Below are 21,547 nucleotides of genomic sequence, written 5' to 3' on the forward strand. Positions count from 1 at the left end.
CAGGTCCCAAAATAGCAGTTCCCTAAATTTTAGGAGATGCTGCCATTGTATCTTTCTAGGTCATCCGACCCTCTTTGTACACTGCGGCCACATCCAGAACTGAAATGTAGCCTTTGTAGCAAAGGATTCCACTTTGGCTAGTCAATGACCCCACTTTGGCTAACCATAGTCTTTGTCCAACCTTAGTGCTCTCTTGCCCTCAAGCCTGGACTCCCTCTGGACAGTTCCACACTAGCTATGCAATGCAGGGCAGTTAGATTTCCCGAGGGGTGTTTCCAAAAAGTGAAAGTAAATAGATAATAAGAAAGAAATCAACAAAAAGGATAGATAGTAGTCACACGCTGGTGACAGATGCTCTCTATAGAAAGCCATCTTCGTGCCCAACTCTTGTACCGGCTCTATCCATGTCCTCCTCGTGTCCAGCTGGATCAGATCCTAACGAATGAGTCTATTAATCTCTACCCATGTTAGAGAACTCAAGGGTGCTTGTAGAGAGTATTGAAAAGGAGGCAACCTGTCCATGGTGAAACCATGTGTCTGAAACCATGATGCCATCTATGCATACCAGCATGATGTATCCCCATTAAGAGCTAATTGTCTGGAGGACTCTAGAGCCACCTTGGCATATCTGTCTCAGGTGGTATCCCAAAGACTGTGTACAAAGGAGACTGATCTGGTAAGCGCCTCAATCTCCATAGGGGGGGCAGCTAATTCCGCTCGAATGATATCATGCGGTACGGAAACCTTGGCTCTAATCAGCCGAGAGATCATAGATATCAGGGGCTTCTCCATACACCTCCAACCATCCTGGCCTATAGAAGGTCCCCAAACCTGCACCCCATATAACATAGTAGAGGCAACCAAAATATCAAAGAGCCATAACTTTGTCCTAGGTTCCTGGAACTCAACCTACGAACACATCCTCTCCATTCCTCCCAGGGCCGCACCAGCTCTAGTCAATCTAGTCTCTGCTGCTCTTCTCAAAGAAAATCTCGGCCCACTAAAGAATACCCCCAGGTAAGTGTATGCATCTGTATACTCCACAATCTCCTGACCATATTTGAAAGTAGGTACTGATCTCCTGACCCATTGCGGTGTGGTGTTAAACACCATAACCTTGGTTTTACCTAGATTTACACACAGTCCACTATCCTCTGCAAAACTGCGTAGTGCATCCAAATGTCGTTGCATACCTTCTGATGAGTCAGATATCAGCACAATATCATCAGCTAGCAACAATGGGATCCACGTCCCTGCCAGCTGGGCACCCCTGTCACCCTCTCTGTCAATGTAATCGGACACCTCATCAACATACACACCAAATAGAGTAGGAGACAATGGGCAGCCCTGTTTCACTCCAATAGTAGAGTGAACTAAATTAGATACCCCTTCCGGAGTGCGTACATGTATGATGTCCCACCACTGATCTGTACAAAGACATAATCCCCCAAATCACCTCTATGGGCACCCCCATCTCCTGCAATCTACGCATCAATCGAGCTCTTGGTACCATGTCAAATGCTTTGCGAAAATCCACAAAGCTACAATAGATCCGTCTCCCATGTGCTCTACCCTCCTCAATGATGGCCCTCAGTGTCAGAATATGATCAAGAGTGGAGAAACCGCTCTTGAAGCCGGCCTGACCCTTTGCTCGTACATCCTCGCCCTCTGCCCAATTACTCGAGTGTTGCTCCAGAATAGATGCATACAACCGTGCCAATGTGTGTCCAACCATAATAGTGCGGTAGTTCCCAGGCTCTATAGGGTCACCAACCTTGAAAATGGGCACAATATTAGACAACCTCCAAGTCTCAGGTAATCCCTCACACATGGCACGATTAAACAACACTGCGAGAACCTCCATCAGCGTATCCCTGGCATATATAAAGGGCTCCGCTACTAGATCATCGTGATCATATGCCTTCTCGGTCCTCATCCTGTTGATGGCCCTTTGTACCATCTCAGGTGTAAAGAAAGTGCTCGTAGTTGGGCAAGGCTTGGTAGGATCTGGAAGGGTTCCTGTCCAGGAACAATATATAACGATGTCGCATATTGGCCCCACACATCAGGTGAAGTAATCACTGGAAGAGGGGAGTGCTCATGGAAGAGTCGCCATGCCTCTCTTGAGTCCCTACTCAAGAACATCTGATATAAGTTTCGCTCCATCTGAGCTAGGTAAGCTCGCTTCTTCCGTCGCGCAAGGCGTCGGAAAGCAATCCGAGACTGTCTGTAAGCGATGACTCCTAAAAGAAGATCCTCTGAAGCTGGACTCTCATCTCTCTGCACTCCTCATCATACCAACTATTTTGGGGCATGCTCCCAGAATGTCGTCTCTTGCCCGGCTGAGTGTGTGGGTATGCCACTGATGCAGCCCCATGCAGTGTCTCAGTCAATAGAGTGGTGCACTCCTCCACTGAGAGGCCTGTACCATTTGTGTCAGTTGTGCCTTCCAATAGACGGTCCTAGATCTCCTCTGTATAAACGAAATCAATCTCTGGTGTAAATGTATAACGGGTGTGTGACCTGCCTCTTGATGTCAAGGTTGTACTATACTGAAATTTAACGGACAGTGTCAAGAGAGCATGATCTACTGCTCTGGCTCCCACTGTGAAATCTTGAATGCAAGAAACAAAGCTCGGTTGTGTCATAACATAATCCATTGTACTGGCCCCATGTCTGTGTGGAAAGCATGTGAAACCGATTGCTTCGGGAAATCGCTGTAAGCCATTAAGTATGGCTAATCCATGTGTAGTCGTCATTTCCATGAGGTATCTCCCATACTCCATCTGCTCTTTGTCATCTCAACATCTGTCAAGTCCCAACTCACCCACATCCAATTCTCTATGCATCTCATCTGAAGTGTCGTAGAAGACTGTCTGCGAGTTGCCCGTTCAGAATGATATCACCATCCCTAGAAAACTCCCATATGTCATCATCTAGAATAGAGAAAGGCGACTGCCCTCTGGATGCAACATACACGGATGTACTGGGAGGATAGTAACATATGGCAATATATAGGAATCGACCTGTGTCAGCTCTCAGTCTCACCCACACATATCTAGCATGATCATCTCTTCGTACAATATGCAGTAATGGTTGTAGTTCCTCTCTGAATAGCACTACTACTCCTCCTGAACCTCTACTCCTATGCTTAGATCTCGCATTTGTCCTGTGAGCTGTCTCCCATCTCTATCCCATCACATGTGGCATGACCTGTCTAGGGGCTTGATGAGTCTCTGAGAAGAATACAATATCCTTGTCTTTGAAACTGTCCTCAAATGCACCACCCACGTCCAACCTCATAGACCTATTACAATTCTAGGTAGCCATCTTCATTGTGGTCCCATAGGTCTCGCACCGTCATGCAGTGCGCCGCTCTAAAATCACCACCCGTCCATCTTTGTAAAAGGCTATCTTTCCCTTCTCTGTTCCCGCTGTAATCTCTGGCATTACCTCTCTCATATGTGCAAGCTGTGAGAGAGTCAGGTCATCCCCGAGGAAAATACTTTTGAGAGTAGGCGCTCTTCCTCAAGAATTCCTTCTTCTCTTCCAACGAGGGGAAGCGTAGTATGAGAGCTCTCTCCTTTGAAGACTCTCCCGTGCCGTCACTTTTCTTACCTACCCTCCATGCCTTTGTGTGCAAAGGTTTCTCCATCCCCATCACGGATGTAAGGCTTGTGACCTCTTTCGCCACATTGCTTATGTCCTTGAGACCGGTCACTCTCACATGTAGTGCTCGCATCCGCCTTCTTTGTTCCTCTTCGAGGGTCATGTTGATAAGCGTCGGTGTACAAGGGATTTCTTGACCTTTCCCATTCTTGGCGACCTCAATCCATTTTTCGGCCTCATCCGCCTTTTTCTGTGTCCTTGTTATCATCTCCGCCCATGAAGATGTCTTTGCCACACTCAGTTTCTCTTCCTCTGTGATCATCCTAACCTGTTCCTTGATTTCCTTGATTTCATCTATTACCTAGGGCTGAAATTCGCCTTCCTCTAGTCCATTGCTTACTCTATACGCAAGCTCATGTTTAAAGGCAGAGACTTCTTTTTTGATTGTCCATATCTCGGCGTTTGGGTTCTCCTGTTTGAGGACTGAGACTTCTTGTTTGAGTGTTTATATTTCTGCGTTAATCTTTTTCTCCTTCTTCCATTGTGCGCCTTCATTGAAGACTATCTGAAGGAGGTTGGCCTTCTCCTTCCACCATCCTTCCAACTCTGTTTTCCACTCCTTCATTTCCCTCTCCATCTGCGCCATCCGCTGCATGAAGGTTGCCTTTGCACGCGACTTGCAAATAGGCAAGACATTGACGGCTTCCGTGTCGAGTGCCAAGTCCTGTAATATTAACGTCTTCAAAAGGCCAAAATGACCTATGATACCAAAAGGTTACATGTGGTGAATCTAATACCAAAAAAGTACAAAGAAGTGCAAGATGAGAGAGAGAGAGAGAGAGAGAGAAAGACATAAGTGCAAGATGATCTCATGCAATTAATGTAAATAAAATTCCCAAAAGAGAGAGAGAGAGAGAGAGAGAGAGAGAGAGAGATAAATTATATCAAAAACTCCACTCTCGCAATTTTCACCCACGAAAGCATAAGCATAAGATGTTCTTTTGTTTCTTGAGAGGGCAATAGGAAGCAATGAAAAGTAAAATTGCTAGCAGAAATGAGTTCTCTACGTTATCTAGAGAGAAAATCCACCCTCTCCTTGGGAGAGAAAATCTGCCATGAATAAATGAAATGAAATGAAATGTTATATTTAACGTCTTCAAGAGGCCAAAATGACCTATGAGACCCAAAAAGTTGCATCTCCGGAGATTCTGATAAAATGTTTGAGAGAACAGCTCTAGAGGGGAAATAAGGAATTTCCAGAGAAATGGTGTCTGGAAAGTGGATAGAGAGATCTACTCTGGCACAGAGGAACTCCCCGTATGACGAGTTTAAGAACGAGCCACCTTCTAGGGATCAAGTCGCCTGCCTCTTTGGCCTAGCAAAAGAAACCCTAAATCTAAAGACCGTCATATCGCCCTCTGATATTAGAGCAACCATCCTCGAATTGCAGAAGGTGAGTAAAGTAGAAGGCAAAAGATTAAAGACAAAGGAAAATGAAAAAAAAAACACATCGAGATGTGGTAGCATGATAGATCCATGGGATTAAGCAAGAGGCAGAGGCCTCAAATGTGTCTGAAAATCTCCCATGAGTCAAATCATACGAAGATAATGATGTCAATCTTGAGATATGATCATCCCCTAGAAGTCCATGGTGAGGTACCATGTCACACATCAACCTCATAGTATAAGAAACACGTGCCATCAGCCATCTATGTCACAATTTCAACCACAATTTTCAACTCCAAAAGCATTCTGAATAGCAACTTGATTGGCATAGCAAGCTACAGCTTCATGCCATTCAGGAATGCAAAAGGAATGGAAGATAGTAACTGGCGTTTGCCTAGTGATAAATCACTCACAGGAATCCAAAAGCCTGAAACAAGTGCTGGAACTGCAAACGCCGAAATACATAAGCAAGGTAAAGCGTAGGGAAACCTGCATAAACAGTTTGAATATCAAACAGAACATGCACTCTCTTAAATTCTGAAATGTTACCTGTCAAACAATGATCCTTCGGGAAATAAAGAAGGATACTGTCTTGAAGGCTGAAAAAAAGGCAAGACATCACAAATACTCAGCTTAAAGCCTCATAAAGCATCATCTGCTCAGGTATGATTAGCAAAAAAAGCAAAACACTGAAGTTTACACAGGTTTTTCAGTATGGCAAGAGTTAGATCAAAAAGTCATTACATACACAATTAGAATGGTATCTCTTGGCAATATTATGGTATTATTAAGTTCTCAGGTGAATTTAATTGTAGTGTGAAGGTTTCGTCGTGAAATATTTAAAAAAATATGATAGGTTAAAGCCTCACAAAGCATTAACTGCCCAGATATGATAAGCAAAAAAAGCAGAACACTGAATTATACACACAGGTGTTTCAGTAAGACGAGTTTAGATCAAGAAGTCATTACAGACAGAATTAGAAAGGTATCTTTTGGCAATCATTTGGTATTATTAAGTCCCCAAGTGAATTTAAATGTATTGTGAAGGCTTCGTTGCAAACCATTTGAAAAGTATACATTATTAAAACTCTCTGTCTCCCTCCTCCCTCACTCTCCTCCTCCTCATCTCTCTTCCTCTCTATTAGGCGGCTATTTGAGGAGAAGGCCTTTACCATTCCAGGAAACAGCCTCTAACAAAGTATGATGGACCAAAAAGGGAATTTAATGATGGAGGGGGGCATATGGAGTGACCATTAGTGATAATGATATCTGATAGGATGAGACCAAAAGTGTCAGGTACAGCGGAAGTGTTTTAAGGATTTAGCTCAAATCTAGTACTCCACACAAACTTTACGTCGCTTGAAAGAACTGAACTGAACTGAATGAAAGAGAGACACAAAGAGAGAGAGAGAGAGAGAGAGAGAGAGAGAGAGAGAGAGAGAGAGAGAGAGAAATGAAATGAAATGAAATATTAGCGTCTTCAAAAGGCCAAAATGACCTATGAGACCATCAAATACAAAATGGTGAATCTAATACAATGTCTGAAGTACAAGTACAAAAAGTACTGATTGTAAAAAATGAAAACTGAAAATGAAGTGTGAAATGTGAAATGTGAAAATGTAGAATAGGCCCTCAATGACAATCTGGGTGTCGTGCTAGAATGCCTCTGATCCTCTACTAGAGTCTCCGTCGATGGAGTGTGCTCCTGTGTCTCGATCGTGGTCGTCTGGATCTCCCGAGCTCAGTCGCCTTGTCAATGAGGGTGCCTCTGGTATGAATGCGGGTACAACCCTGTGCTGGTGGTTGGTCTCCTGGCTCCCTCGGTCCAAAGAAGTCTGTGATCTGTCTCCGTGACTGTCGTACTCCATGTCTCCTCAGCAGACTATCTCTATGTCCGTGTAGCTCAAGTAGATATAAGCCAAGGCATCTCTGATCCTGATACCTCATGACTCTATCTAGAGAGAGAGAGAGAGAGAGAGCGAGAGAGAGAGAAATGAAATGAAATGTTATATTAACATCTTCAAAAGGCCAAAGTGACCTATGAGACCAAAAAGTTACAATGCAGAGTATTTGATACAAAGTCAGATTAACAAAATAAATTAAACTAGGATAACAAAATATAAATACTGCGGAATCCTAAACTAAGCTGATAGGTGTGAAAGGTGAAAGGCGTGAAATGTGTGAACTAAGCAATACAATGTGTAGACAATATGGGAGGGAAGTAGAGGCCCGTCTTCATATATATATATATATATATATATATATATAAAGAGAGAGAGAGAGAGAGAGAGAGAGAGAGAGAGAGACGACACGGCATGTCGGGTCCCAACCACCCTCAAGTTGAGGGCCTCCTTGCTCTATCACAGAGCCACAGAAAGTACTTGCTTCTTGCACAAAAAAGCTGATTCAATGATGCTAAATGATGAGATGTTGAGATGCTAATGGGTACTTGATGCTACTGATGCTAGGTACTGATGAGGTACTGAAGGGTATTGCGTAAATGCTTGATATTGCGAGGCTAAGGACTGAGTGCTACGGGTACTTGGTGCTTGATATTGTATTGCATAAATGCTTGATATTGCGAGGTTAAAGACTAGGTACTATGGGTACTTGGTGCTTGATACTGTAGGTACTTGGGTGCTAAGGACACGGAGGTCTTGATGATCCTTACTCTGAGCTAGGCAGGAGCCAAGCCAAAACGCAAGGGGTGCCAGATGATGGGATACTACGTCGACGACCACGACGACGAGGGGTACTTGTGCTGCGGTGTTGCTGAGGTACTAATGGGTATTGCTGGAGATACTTGGTACTCCGACGACGACGAGGCTGTGGGCTGATCTGCTATCGCCAGGGACTGTGATGGGCTGAAAACTGAAAACGTTGAAGATGAAGATGGCTGAAATCTGAAAACATTGGTGATAATGCGGCAAGGATTGCAGCGCGACGAGGCCATGCTGAAAACGCTAAGGGCTGAAATCTGATGGCGATCATAGGGCTGAAAACACTGATGGCTGCTAGAGAAAACGCTGGCTGATGGCTGCCCAAGCGCTGGTACTACTGAGAGGTTCTTCTACAGCTCCTCTACCTTCTACTGGCGCCCAAAGGGCTTCTTTTATAGGTCCTTAGGCTATTTTCCCTACCTACTTTTAATAAGTATCATGTCAAAGTCACTTAATAATAAATGACTTAAGTGACTGTTCATATGCCTATATGCTTAAGTGACTAAATTGTGCAAGAGAGGGTATGCAACTATGACCGGCTTGATCATGCACGTCCTTCTAGAGGCTTACAAAGTGCCAGGCTAGGTCCTAAGCTAAGACTGACACTAGACTGTAGCAAAAGCTTGTCCACGGAGCGCAAGTGTAGTGCGCACGTGACAAAAAGCCTCGATTTCAAAAAAACATCATGAAAGCAGAGATGGGGGTAGTACCTACAATACAAAGCATGAACATTGACAGAGTAACCCCCCTTGAGTACAATAGCCCGTGCATCTCTATATATGAATTGCACTACATCACGAAGCTACTCAAGCTCCTAGCCTTCTGGCCTAAGGTCAGTAAAGACTCCCATCCATAACCAAGCACATCTGGCAATTTGCTTGCAGCACATTGATGTGTCTCCGTATCCATAGCAATATCTCAGCTCCAAAACGTGTCTTTGAAATAACCGGCATCCAATCTCAGAGATCCATTACAATTCCATAATGTCATCTCCAAAGTCTCATAGGCCGCCTACTGACAAGCAGGTTGCAGTCAGCAAGAATCATTTTATCATCGTGGTACACAGCATACTACACATTTGGATCATACATGACAAGGATGTGACTTTGTTGTTTCATAGGTCTCTTAGGCAATTCCAGAAATAAATAAATCTTTCACTGCTCACTCACATTATACATCAAATTAGAATCATTGCCTTTTGAGCTTGCTCGAGTCATTTAGTCAAAAAACTCTGACGGCTGAAGTCAAAGGCTAATAAGGGAAGATAACAGCTTCATACCTGTGCTAAATACCCTCCAATTGCTGGACCAATTATTAAACCCAGAGCCCACATTGTCCCTAACTGTTGTAAACATGAAAAAAAAAAAAAATCTATAAATTGTACGTAAAGCAAGGTATTGACAGAATGATAAATGAGAAAAGTAGAAGATAGAACCATCGAGAGACCCCATGCTTGATTCTCTTTGCTACAAATTTCAGATGCATATGCCTGCCATAAAGTAAAATTTATTAAAGCCATGAAACCAGCATGATAAAACTTATTATAATCAGAAAATGATTGTTAACAACACAACAGTTTCCAACTTAGGAATCAAACAATCTAGTTTATGGTTATTTGAAACTCCCAGAAACTCTACTTTTTTGCAGGCAATCTTTTCAACTTAGAGAAATGACACTGATTTACAGTTTTTCGGAGCTGCAAAATTAAATGGATTGTTTCTTCTTGGATAGGAAGGAACTCAAACAATTGATAGTGTCCTAATACTCTATAGATATTTTAACCTCTTCTAGAGGCCAAAATGCACCATGAGACCAAAACAAGATACAATCAAGGATAATATATCTCAACATAAAAGTGAAGAAAAGTTCTAACTGAAACCCTAGCTAGAATAGAAAAGAAGAGGCTCTTTAACAGACTCTAGAGCTACAAGCTACACTATGGAACTAAATGTATAATTGGCATCTCATAGGAGCAGTCTCTGCTCAGCACAATTATCTCCATCAACTCGCATGTCATAGGAGCAGTTCTGCTAAGCACACTATCTCCATCAGATGGTGCCAAGCATTGCTCCTCCAGTGGGGAGAAAAGAAGGGATTAGGGTGTATAACAAAAACCTAACCCAACCAACTTATGGATACCGGCCAAGGGGCCCTAACCCCAAGGAAATAAAGATTTGCAAATCTGCTTCTAACAAGGCACTACATGGCAGTTTACGTGATTTACATTGATTGCTGGCGTGGCAAGAGTGTGTATGGATTTCTGCGTTTTGTGCTGGCTGGTTTGGGCAGTTTTGGCGCATGATTTTGAGAGCAGATGCTTATGGTGCCAAGTGCTTTTGGACCAGAGCTTTTGGGGCAACAGAGCTGAGTGCAAACGTAAACTGCAGGTTGATTCGTGCATGAAAAGCATGATCAAGTACTCCAAGGACACGAAATATGTGAATCACCTAAAGTATTACCCGCTTGACGAGGTTCACTCCAGATGGCAAGAGGCCGTCCATTCTCCTCTCAAGACCACAATGAAGCAGAAAGCAAAGCCGAGTGCAAAAAAGGAGAGACTGTACTTGTAATATCTGTAGCTATGGCTACAGATAAATGAAAATGATTTTTGTGCACATAGAATAAATTTATGAATTTATTGGTATCAATTGATTATTCAAAATAAACAAGTAAATTTTCAGATGCAATGTGCCATCTAGAAATTTATTCGTGTCAGGATAATATGATAAGTAGAACAGTAGTTGGACGCACTACAGAATAGATCAAAACAAGCGCCTGAATAAGATGGAGTCCCTAGTTTACTCAGAAGCTCTTGTTATTTGTGTGTCGATAAATAAAAATGATTTTTGTGCACACGGAATGAATTTATGAATTTATTGGTACCAATTAATTATATAAAGTAGACAAGTAAATTTTCCGATGCAATGTGCCATCTAGAAATCGTGTCCGGACAGTATGATAAGTAGAACAATAGCCGGACGCGATGCAGAATAGATCAAAACAAGCACATGAATAAAACGGTGTCCAGTTTTCTCAAAAAGTCACAATCTTTTTTTTTTTTTACTGTGACTATCCAAGAAAGTGGTCAGCCAGACTCAGTGGAAATAAGTCCTGACAAGAGAAGACAGACCAAGTCGAGAGAGGCCAAAAAATAGCAGAGTTAGTAATGCTCTAGATTGGTCAGAAATCCAAGTATTAATGCTCGTTTTTAAGTTACACTTAAAAACAAGCATTAAAACTCGGATTTCTGTGTAACATAAAAACGAGCATTAAAACTCGCATTACTAACTCTATTATTTCTTGGCCTCTTCCGACTAAGTCTGTCTGCTTCCATCGAGACGTATTTCCACTGTGTCTGATTGACCACTTTCTTGGGCGCTCATAGTTTTTTTTTTTTTTTCAAATGTGACTTTTCAGAGTTAACTTGTCCATGTCAGGTGCAACGGAAGTGAATGTTGATCTTGCTCAAGATGAGTGCTCCGAACTGTGCTCAAGGGTTCCTTTTACTTACGAAAGGTAAAGCCTTCTGTTCTTTTAGTGAGAGAATGCAATGATCACAAATAAAGTGAATGCTACTGTGAATGAAGGTGCTGAGATTGTGTGAGAGAGAGAGAGAAGAATACAACACCAGACGGTTCTCAAACCCTCCTCCAAGGGCCTCCCTCTCTATGGCGAGAGAATTGGGTGCCAAGCTGCATAACACGGTTAGAGAAGGACGTGACTAGTTACCATTTTGCTTGAGCTTGCGCCAATCTTCCTTTAACCGCGCTAGGTACTGAGGTGGCATGAACCGCGCCTTGAGCTTGTATTGGAAGTCGGCCCAATTGAAAGAAAGGGGCACGTCTTCCTCGGCTTCCTCTGGGTGTGCGGCTAACTGTGCCTCTTGCAACGCTTGATACCAATTAATGGCATCACCGGCAAGATACATGGTTGCCGTCAAAACTTTGCTATTTCCTGTTTTCTTCGTTCTCGCAAATAAGCATTAAATTGATGCAACCAAGAATGAATAACATTAGCATCCATCTTACCATCATACTTACTGAATGTCAACTTCTCAATGACGGGGTTGTTGGAATCAACTTCTCGACTTGTGCTACCTGATGAATCGCCCACGTCCTTGAGTGGCTCGGATTTCGTGGTGAGTACCTGTAGGACCAACTCTTGCATGCATCGGTCTCTCTGCGTCTCACGTTCTTAATCCATAGCCGTTCGCTTTTCTTCGGCTGCTATGCGTAGAGCTTCGCGAGCTTGCTCGGCCCCCAAGCGTGCTTGCTCACACTCATGCTCCAAGGCTGCCTTTCCGTCTTTAGCTGCCAAGCGTGCTTGCTCACGCTCACGCTCCAAGGCTGTCTTTCTTTCTTCGCGGTCACGATCCAAGGCGGCACATTGTGCCTCTTGTTGTAGCATCATGTCCATCACCGACTTGACCAAAGCCTCCATAGGATTTGGTACAACCCGTGGCGTGGATGGGGAAGGGGAAGGGGAAGGGAAAGGGTCGGAAAAAAATTCTATGAATGAAAAAAAATTCTTCGTCACCACCTCCATGCTCATGACCTTCACGCAAAGTATCCATTCCGCTTCGGGTGATGACCATACACTACGATCTTGGGTACCTAAGTTCGCGAGGAACTTGGGTTTTTGAGGTTCTTGAGTTCTTTAGCTTGCAATCGGTGTTTGAGAAGGCTTTTCTCTTACCCGAGCTCGACTCTTCCTTGCAAGCGCACCCCTTTGCAAACTTGCGCTCACACCAAAGTTGCTTTTTTCCACCTCACTTCGATTGACCAGCCGGTAAGTACACGGTTCGCTCTCAATGAGTGAAAAGAGGAACAAGGGGAGGCTAGACAAGCCCTTCTTTCTTGGGTTACCTTTCACTCTTCAAAAACACGATTAGGAATCGACACACCCAAGTGGACTTGAGTTATGTGCGACCGCAACAAGCAAAAAAATTCTTGTGGTTCTTTCCTTCAATGATACAAAACACTGCCAAAGCTATGATACCAATGTCAGGTGCAACAAAAGAGAATAAGGATTTGCTTTGATACCAATGTCAAGTGCAACGGAAGTGAATGTTGATCTTGCTCAAGATGAGTGCTCCGAACTGTGCTCAAGGGTTCCTTTTACTTACTCCCTTCCGTTCTTTTAATGAGAGAATGCAATGATCACAAACAAAGTGAATGCTACTGTGAATGAAGATCCTGAGACAAAGAGAGAGAGAGAGAGACAGAGAGAAGAATACGACAATAGACGGTTCTCAAACCCTCCTCCAAGGGCCCCCCTCTCTCCGGGGAGAGAATTCTATGCTATAGATTTCACAAATCTTGTACAATGGTCTAGATGCAATGGACTTGCCGACGATGTCGACGACAATAATGACCACGACGAGGACAGACTCAAAACTGAAACGCTAGGACTGAATTGCTGAAACCTGCAAAGTTTTGACTTTCTGCTGACCTCTGACACTGTCTCGGTGAGGATGGTGATGACGACGACTCGCCGACGATGCACTGAAAACGCAGATGCTGAAAACTGAAAACAGCGACTAAAACTGTAAACGTTGGCTGACTTGACGGTAGGCGAGGATCTGCTACGGGTAGGTGAGATCTGCGAGGCTAGGGGCTAAATCTGCAATGGCTGAATGCTGAAGTGCTTGGCTGATCTAGCGTCTTGAAACTGCAAAACGCTAGACTTGATCTACTACAGGAAACGCCAGAACACTTCCTAAGCTGATCTAAACCCTAGACCTGAGATAGCTTGTCCACATGCACATACAGTTAGATGTGCACGTGACAAAACTGGGGACACCATCTTCTTCATGCGCTTGTTCTGATCTATTCTGCACTACGTCCGGCTATTGTTCTACTTATCATACTATCCGGACATAAATAAATTTCCAAATGGCACATTGCACCGGAAAATTTATCCGTCTATTTTAAATAATTGGTTGGTACCAATAAATTTATAAATTCATTCTGTGTGCACAAAAATCATTTTCATTTATTTGTAGCCGTAGCTAAAAATATTACATACTCGCAGTAAGAGTTTGACGAAGCTCTTGAAAAGAAGACAAACCAATTGATGAAAAGCATGAAGCACAATTTCCCCGTTTATTTGGGCCCAAAATTGACTTTTGAGGTGGCCAGATGATCCAAGAAGCGTGTTCGTTTCGCAGATGACCCAAATTTTTCTTCGTCTTCAAAGGATTCCAACAAATCGTCACCCTCTAGTTCCAGTGAGGATGAGAAAAAGCAACAGCGGAGAAAAAAAAAGAAAAGCTGATCCAAGAAAAAGTTTAGAAAGCACAAAAATCAATCTAGCACTTCAGAGGAGGAGGTCTCGTTCTCTACTGACAGTTCAGACAGTGAGAGAAAGAACAAAAGGACCAAGGAGTTCAAGGATGAGGTCAAGCAGTCAAGTTTAATACGTTTTCAAGCTATTAGGATATCCATTGAGCCCTAAATTCATATAGCAGTTTGAAATCACCTTCTTGAAAGGTTGTTTCTCAAAACGCTTCAAGATAAGAAGAGCGGCATCTTATTTAAAAGGAAACGAATAGACATGGTAGTCTACTCTGTTATTGCACAGAGAAGCACCTAAGAAGTGAATAAAATTTTCACTTCTCCATGGTTGACGAAAGAATATGAAGATATCATCACAGCTTACCATCATCGGAGAATGAAGAAGGAAGACACTTTGGATGACTATTACCAAAGGTTTTGGGATACCTTTTGCCAATGTCCTCATTTTGGAGGATCGCTTAGAAGGACCAGATTAAGCGGTTTTGTTGTAGTCTACCCAAAAAAATACGACGATTTTGTCTACAAGGACTCCCTTCCGAGACTTATGGGACATGCCAAGGAAGGTTTTGGAAATTGATATGCATGCCGGCTCATTTATCTATCCTGCGGACAAGCAAGTGCAAGTCATTGTCCACCTCAACGGGGCAAGAATCTTCCAAGGAAAAGAAAGAACAAGGGAACCAACTGATAGTTTATCAGAGAGTTCCGCCAAAGAAGCAAGTGAATCAGTTAACAGTTTATCAGAGAGTTCCGAAGAAGCAAAGAAATCCGTTGATAGTTCATCAAAGAATTCCGCAGTTCAAATTGATGTACAAGTGGACACAAGAGGCCAGGATAGCAACCAATAGGTCCCAAGGCACAAGAAAAGCGAACAAAAAGGTAAGCTCGGTCCACCGGTAATTTGGTCAAGGGTACTTTTTTTTGGCTCTCGAAGCAAAGTGGATGGGGGAAAGAGAATGTCGCAGATTCTCTTCGCTTTTGAGTTGTACCTTGAGACTTTTGGATTAATAGCAGTGTCGTGCAGACTACACAAGAGGGGAGCCATTTCACTCTCTTGTCACACGTTGCCTAGATTGAATAAGGTCACCTTGCGATTTTAGGGATACTGACAGGCTGACACTAGACAGTATTTTGCCAAATGACTATGAAAATATGTACACAGAATTGGAAATTTCCCAAATTGAACTAATTACATGTACTCTTTTGCGTGTATTGTTAAGAGTATAATAAAGGAACATGAAATGTCTACAGCATTTTGTCTAATGAATGATTTGAACTTAGTGCATCTAGAGAGTTGTTAGAGATCAACGAGATCTAAATGTAATGGTTGAGTGAATTGAGGTGAATGTAATTCTAGTGCATCAAGAGTTCTATATGGATGAGATGACTGGATAGTGATGTGAGTGCATCAACTATTCCAAAAGGATGAATGACTACATAGAGATCTAGGTGCATCAAGAGCTTTGAACTAGATGAGATGGCCAGATTGAAAGATTGAAACATATACCTAGATGAATCCAGGATAAGCCCAGATTCACCCTTAAAGGAAAGTGCAAGGTATAGACCCATGGTAGTCACCCACAAGACAAAATAACCATCAGCTCCATCATGCATAGTATTGACTAAATACCACGACATCCCCACTAACGTTGTCAGTGCCCAATAGTGGGTTTAGAACTAGGTACTAACATATGCTCACAAACACAACACACACCACACGCACACACACATGAGCATACATCAACACAAAGTTCAACGTACTGAGTTTCTATCATGACTCCGGAGATCAAGGGCAGACTCAGCCATAATAAAGCCTAGCACTAAAAGAAGCATTAAATCGAAAAATTAGCACAAAAATGAGGTAGTTGATAGGGCATACGCACCACAAAAGATAGAAAGAATTAGCACAATATCAACTGGTCGTAACTCGGACGAAAACTTCACAATGTGAAGTCTGCATGTCCGCTATACGACTAAAAAATATACCTAGATGAATCCAGGATAAGCCCAGATTCACCCTTAAAGGAAAGTGCAAGGTATAGACCCATGGTAGTCACCCACAAGACACATTGTTAAGATTAAACCATTTAGTCGATCAAGACATCCATGAAAAGATCAAAGCGGTCTGGATGTGATTGCTAAATAGTTACAATGATCATGACTTGTGTCTAAGACCCTCAGCGGACATGTGATCTCATGTGACTAATGTCTTTGTAGAAGTGTTGAATTTATGGGGTCGGCTACCTGAGTACATAGAGTCTGTATCTACTGAGCTAGTTTTTGTCCTTTGGCTGTTTTTTGCAGGCATAATCGAGGGCGATTACAATTCTTGCGAGGGAGGCGGGGGGGGATATGTCACAATTTTGTGACGTAGCGTGCCGAACCTGAGGAACTGACAAAAAGGACAAGGGAACTCAAAAGAACTTGTGAAGCATAGCACCCAAGGGCCTGACAGGAGTAAGGCTTTTTAATAAAAACCTAACCAAACCAACTTATGGTCACCAGCCGAGGGACCCTAACCCTAAGGAAATAAAGATTTGCAAACCTGCTATTGATGTTGTAACAGACTTGGACACTCCAAGTCAAGATTCTACCGCGACACAACAAGAATTCACTTCAAAACAGTTCATAGTTCATAATTGATTCAACATGGTCCGGCGGAGTTCCGTGCCTAGAGATATTGGCCCCAAAAACTGGCGCCCCTTTCGGTATTTCTTTTTGTATTAATCTGCCACTCAAAGTACCAGGGAGTGGGAGGCTCTCACTCTCAGACTCTGCGTCCAGATGCTCTCAGAAGTGGGAGGCCTGCCCACACTTATAAAGGGTTTACAAGGGATGCCAAAAGCAGAGCCCCAAAAGCTGTAAATCAAAAGCTCTTAAGCCTTTTTCAAATAATAAAGCAATTACTCAAAAGCTCTCTCTCTCTCTCTCTCTCTCTCTCTCTCTCTCTCTCTCTCTCTCTCTCTCTCTCTCTCTCTCTCTCTCTCTCTCTCTCTCTCTCTCTCTCTCTCTCAAGTATTGCGTAGAGTCCAGCCCACGTAAAAAGCTCCCAGAAATTCTGTACGCAATCTGCCACATCAGCAAGGCTTTTCCGTGAACTGCGCCGCCAAACGCGGGCTTCCGTACAGTCACGCCACGTCAGCTTTTTCCGTACACGGGTTGCCACATCATCATTTTTGCCTGCAACCGGGACTGTTCCATGCCAAAGAAAGGTGTGTGTGTGTGTGTGTACTAGGCAGCCACGTCACCAGTTTGTGACAATCGCCACTGAATAAGACAGTTACCCCCCTCTTGAAAGCATTGTAATCGCCCTCGATTACGCCTGCAAAATAGACAGAAGTCATAAACTGTCTTAGCAAACACTGACTGTTAATACCGACGCACTAGGAACACACATCTAGCACATGTACCAATCGACAGTCACATCACACGACATCACAAGACGTCACTTGACATCACAGGACATCACATGATAAATCACATTCAACATTCATTCGGATCTCAGACCATGATCTATCGACAATGCAATTAGCAATCGCATCTAGATCCACTCAGGACCTCATAGATGCCCGATTGACTAATCCCTATTGCAACCATGTCTATCGAGATCATTCAGACCAAAATGCTACAGTCATTTCGTTATCAGTTCCTGCACTTAAACAAGTCAAGAACAAATCAGTATCATATTATCGGGAATTCCAGTTCCTAAAGTCATTACAAGAGAATACTGTCAGCTCACAGTATCCTTGAAACTCAAAGAGACATCAGTGACTTTAGTGTCAAAAATCGAGGCAATCTGTTGACAAAGGAGCGGATCAACTCCCCTCTTGTGCATACCCACTGCACCAGATTCCACCCAAGCTGAATTCGAGGTTCCATTTAGAATAGACTATGCTAATCCAATGCTTCAAGGTAAAGATTCACAATCTGAGGAGTATCTGCTAGGTCCTCCTCCTCCATCCACTTCGCATCCAATGCGGGATAGTTCTTGAATTTAACCAAGAACCGCCTTATCGCTTTACCCTTAACCTTTATGTCTTTATGTGGCAATATCTATTCGGGAACAAGGATCTCCTCGTTTTCTTCCACTTCGGGTTGCTCATCAGGCTCCCCATCTTCGGGCACATCGCCTTTAAAAGCCTTCAGGAGACTCACATGAAAAGCATTGTGAATCCTCTAAGTTTCAGGCAGCTTCAATCTAACAAAGACATCATTTATCTTTTCGAAAATCTGGAAAGGTCCGTAGTATCGCATACTAAGCTTTGAAAAAAGCCTCTCCTTTCCCTTTTTCTTTCTCAAGCGTGCCTTCTCAAAACGTAAGAGCACCCAATCGTTCTCCTTCAATTTCAAATCGCGATGATGGCGACTGCTGCCTTTTTCTGTCTTTCTTGAGTTTTCTGCAAAGCCTCGCAGACCTTCGCAAAAGCCGTGTCCAAGTCACACGTATACTGATCGACTTCAAAATTCTTATCTTTCGTGCTTAGGAAGGGTGGAACCTTCGTAGCACCTTCAATAATCTCAAATGGCACCTTCCTCGTCGAAGAGTGTATCGTGTTATTGTAGGCAAATTCCACAAAGGTAAATACTTTTCCCATTGAGTCTTCTGATCCAAGATGTAAGACTTCAATAAATCTAGTACTACTCAATTGGCAATCTCAGATTGCCCGTCAATCTGCCGGTGGAAAGATGACCAGAACTGCAACCGCATGCCAATGTTCTCCCAAATAGCCTTCCAAACAAACTCGTAAATCTGGCTTGGGCTAGGCACTCACTGCAGGCACGCCTATCTAGAGGACGCTCGGATGCGGATTACTCCCCACCCAAGCCAGCCTCGAAGATAGCCCGTCTTGCTGCTGCCGCAGCATCTGTTCTCTCTCGCTCCCCATGAGGATCGTCTCATGGAACGTACAGGGACTAGGTGGGCCCCAGTTTCAACGACAGCGGGGCCGATTGTGTCAGGAGCTTCAGCGTTGCCTTGCGGGAGGAGAGATTGATCTCCCTATGCTTCAAGAGCACCATCTATGTGAGAGCCGCATTCGGCGATGTGGTCAGATTTTGCGTGGACGATATGATATCTTTTGGTCAGCTGCTTTTGGACCTGGAGGCATCCAGGGTGGCGTATGTATGACTATTGCGGACTCATTGAAGCAGGCCATTGTGGACAGATGGACTATTGTGTCAGGCACGGCTCAGTGGATTACTATGCAGGTTCAAGGTGGCCTTGTGAGCTTCCAAAACATCTATGCGCCCAATGTGGCCAGTGCTCGTGCAGAGTTTTGGTCACAGATTGTTGAGTCTTTGCCGCAGGCCGATCATTGGTGTATAGGAGGGGACTTCAACATGTTGGAGGACCCTTCTGACAGAATTGGTGGCAGCCATGCTACTGTGCATGGAGTCGAGTTGGCAGCTTGGGAGAGGCTGTGTATGACTTTGAGGGTCTCGGATACATGGGAGCACTCTGGTTTTGTGAGGCCCCCAGACAGTCTTGCCTTCTCTAGATCGGACCGCAGAGTGGGAGGAGTGAATCTATCGCGGATAGATCGCTTCTACACTAGTGACCACTTCAGTGACTTAGGGGAATCACTGGGCATCCTGGCAGGGACATCCATCTCGGACCATGCACCAATGATCCTCACAGTGGCAGACAGGCAGAGGAGTGGGAGCACGATGCTTCGCATCCCAGAGAGGGTCTTGTTGGACTCAGCACTCAGAGAGAGGGTAGAGGCTATCTGGACAGAGGGCATGGACAGCCAGGTTTCACCTGCAGACAGAGTGGCCTCAGGACTAGCTCAGCTTAGCCACTTTTTTCTTCAGGACTCTCTGGCTCGCCGGGCTGCAGTGAGAGGCGGAGCAGCGTCTCAGACGAGGCATTGCTTCACTACAGAGGATGCAGGCGCAACATCCAAACAGTCCATGATTGGAGGAGCAGTTACACCACGCTCGGCAGGAGCTTGCTAGCACAGAGGAGAGGTGTTATGAGTTTGCCTTCCACTAACAGGCATCTCAGTGGACTCAGGTGGGTGACAGAGTGACTGGTGATTTTTTTAGGACAGTGGGACCTCGACACTCGCATGCCAAGGTCAATCAGTTGAGGAGGCCCGATGGGTCAGTTGCTTGTGAGCCGGAGGATATGCGTGCAATTGCTACTGACTTTTACCGTGAGTTACTGTCAGCTAAGCCCCAGTCAAGGCGGCAGGATGCATGCAGGGAGCAGGTTTGGGCACAGATGCCATGTCTTGTGACAGAGGAGATGCGCCAGAGGCTAGAGATGCCACTTCAGCTTGAGGAGTTGCACACAGCTCTTAGAGACCTCCCTCGTGGTAGCTGTCCAAGTGAGGATGGGTTGACTCTCAGCTTTTTCTTGGAGTACCGGGACCTGCTTGGCCCAGATCTTTGTAGTGCTTTTCAGTACATTTTGCACACAGGAGTGATGCCTGACAGCATGAGTGAGGTCCTGATCTACCTCATTCCCAAGGAGGGTGGCTCCTTGGATGAGATTGGACAGTGGCGTCCCATCACCATCCTCAACTCAGCCTACAAAATTCTTGCCAAGGCTCTGAGTTTGAGGATTCAGCCACTTCTAGAGAGCCTCATACATGGGACTCAGACAAGTTTTCTCTAGGAACGCAGTATCCTTGACAACATCTTTACTTTCTGGGAGGCTTCTACACTGGCACGCCTCCGTGGTGAGGACCTTGTGATTCTTCTTCTCGATTTTGAGAAGGCATACGACAGAGTTGACTGGGACTTTCTAGAGGACACTCTACGCAAGATGGGCTTCTCAGATGCTTGGATCAGAGGGGTGTCAGCTTTGTACAGACAGGCTCACAGTCGGGTGCTTTTGGCAAGAGGTAGAGGTGAGCACTTCATGCTCACACGCTCGGTCAGACAGGGTTGTCCTCTTGTCCCCTTTCTCTTTCTGTTCTATGCGGAGGCGATGAGCAGATTTTTGGTGTCACAGCAGGTTGGTCTACGGGGCTTAGCACTCCCTATTCGGGGAGATGAGCTATTGGACGCTGAGTTTGCCGATGACTCAGTCTTGTACTTAGATGGCCAGGAGGCCAATCTTCACAGATGTGAGCAGGCTTTGGAGACCTTCTGTTGTGCATCGGGCACACTGATCAACTGGAGAAAGACAGTGGCTTTCTCGGTTGGTAGTGCTCCTGTGCCAGATTGGATGCCAGGAGAGGGTTTCAGGTAAATTCCCCCAGGGACTGCAGTTCGATACTTGGGTTGTCAGGTTGGTTTGGACTTGTCTCCCGAGCAGCAGATTGCTCCTCTTCTCTTGTCCATCAAGAGAAAGCTGTTACATTGGAGCTCAGCACGACTTTCGCTGGCTGGTAGAGTAGTGATTGCCAACCAGGTGTTGTTGGCGACTATGTGGTACATCACTTCCTACTGGATCTTCTCGAGTTCTTGTATCAGCCAGGTAGAGAGGCTGATCAGGAACTTCCTTTGGTCAAGGCGTGACACTCA

General features: G+C 44.4%; 1 protein-coding gene across 5 annotated transcripts in view; it reads right to left on the reverse strand.

Annotated features, from left to right (window-relative positions):
• The window catches only part of LOC147424229 (protein ZINC INDUCED FACILITATOR-LIKE 1-like), a 72,830-nt gene that overhangs the window by 15,873 nt on the left and 35,410 nt on the right, over window positions 1-21,547 (reverse strand). For 3 of the 5 annotated variants that reach the window (XM_086500936.1, XM_086500933.1, XM_086500932.1), the window contains exons 6-9: window positions 9,211-9,264; window positions 9,055-9,117; window positions 5,605-5,654; window positions 5,469-5,544 (exon numbers count right to left, since the gene is read on the reverse strand). In XM_086500936.1, the coding sequence (XP_086357062.1) occupies window positions 5,469-5,544; window positions 5,605-5,654; window positions 9,055-9,117; window positions 9,211-9,264 (243 nt within the window). The remainder of the gene's footprint in view (window positions 1-5,468; window positions 5,545-5,604; window positions 5,655-9,054; window positions 9,118-9,210; window positions 9,265-21,547) is intronic. The other 2 variants (XM_086500935.1, XM_086500934.1) reach the window with 1 other exon arrangement.

This window comes from Adiantum capillus-veneris, chromosome 26 (assembly GCF_014529385.1).
Source record: "Adiantum capillus-veneris isolate H3 chromosome 26, ASM1452938v2, whole genome shotgun sequence".
Lineage (NCBI taxonomy): Eukaryota > Viridiplantae > Streptophyta > Polypodiopsida > Polypodiales > Pteridaceae > Adiantum > Adiantum capillus-veneris.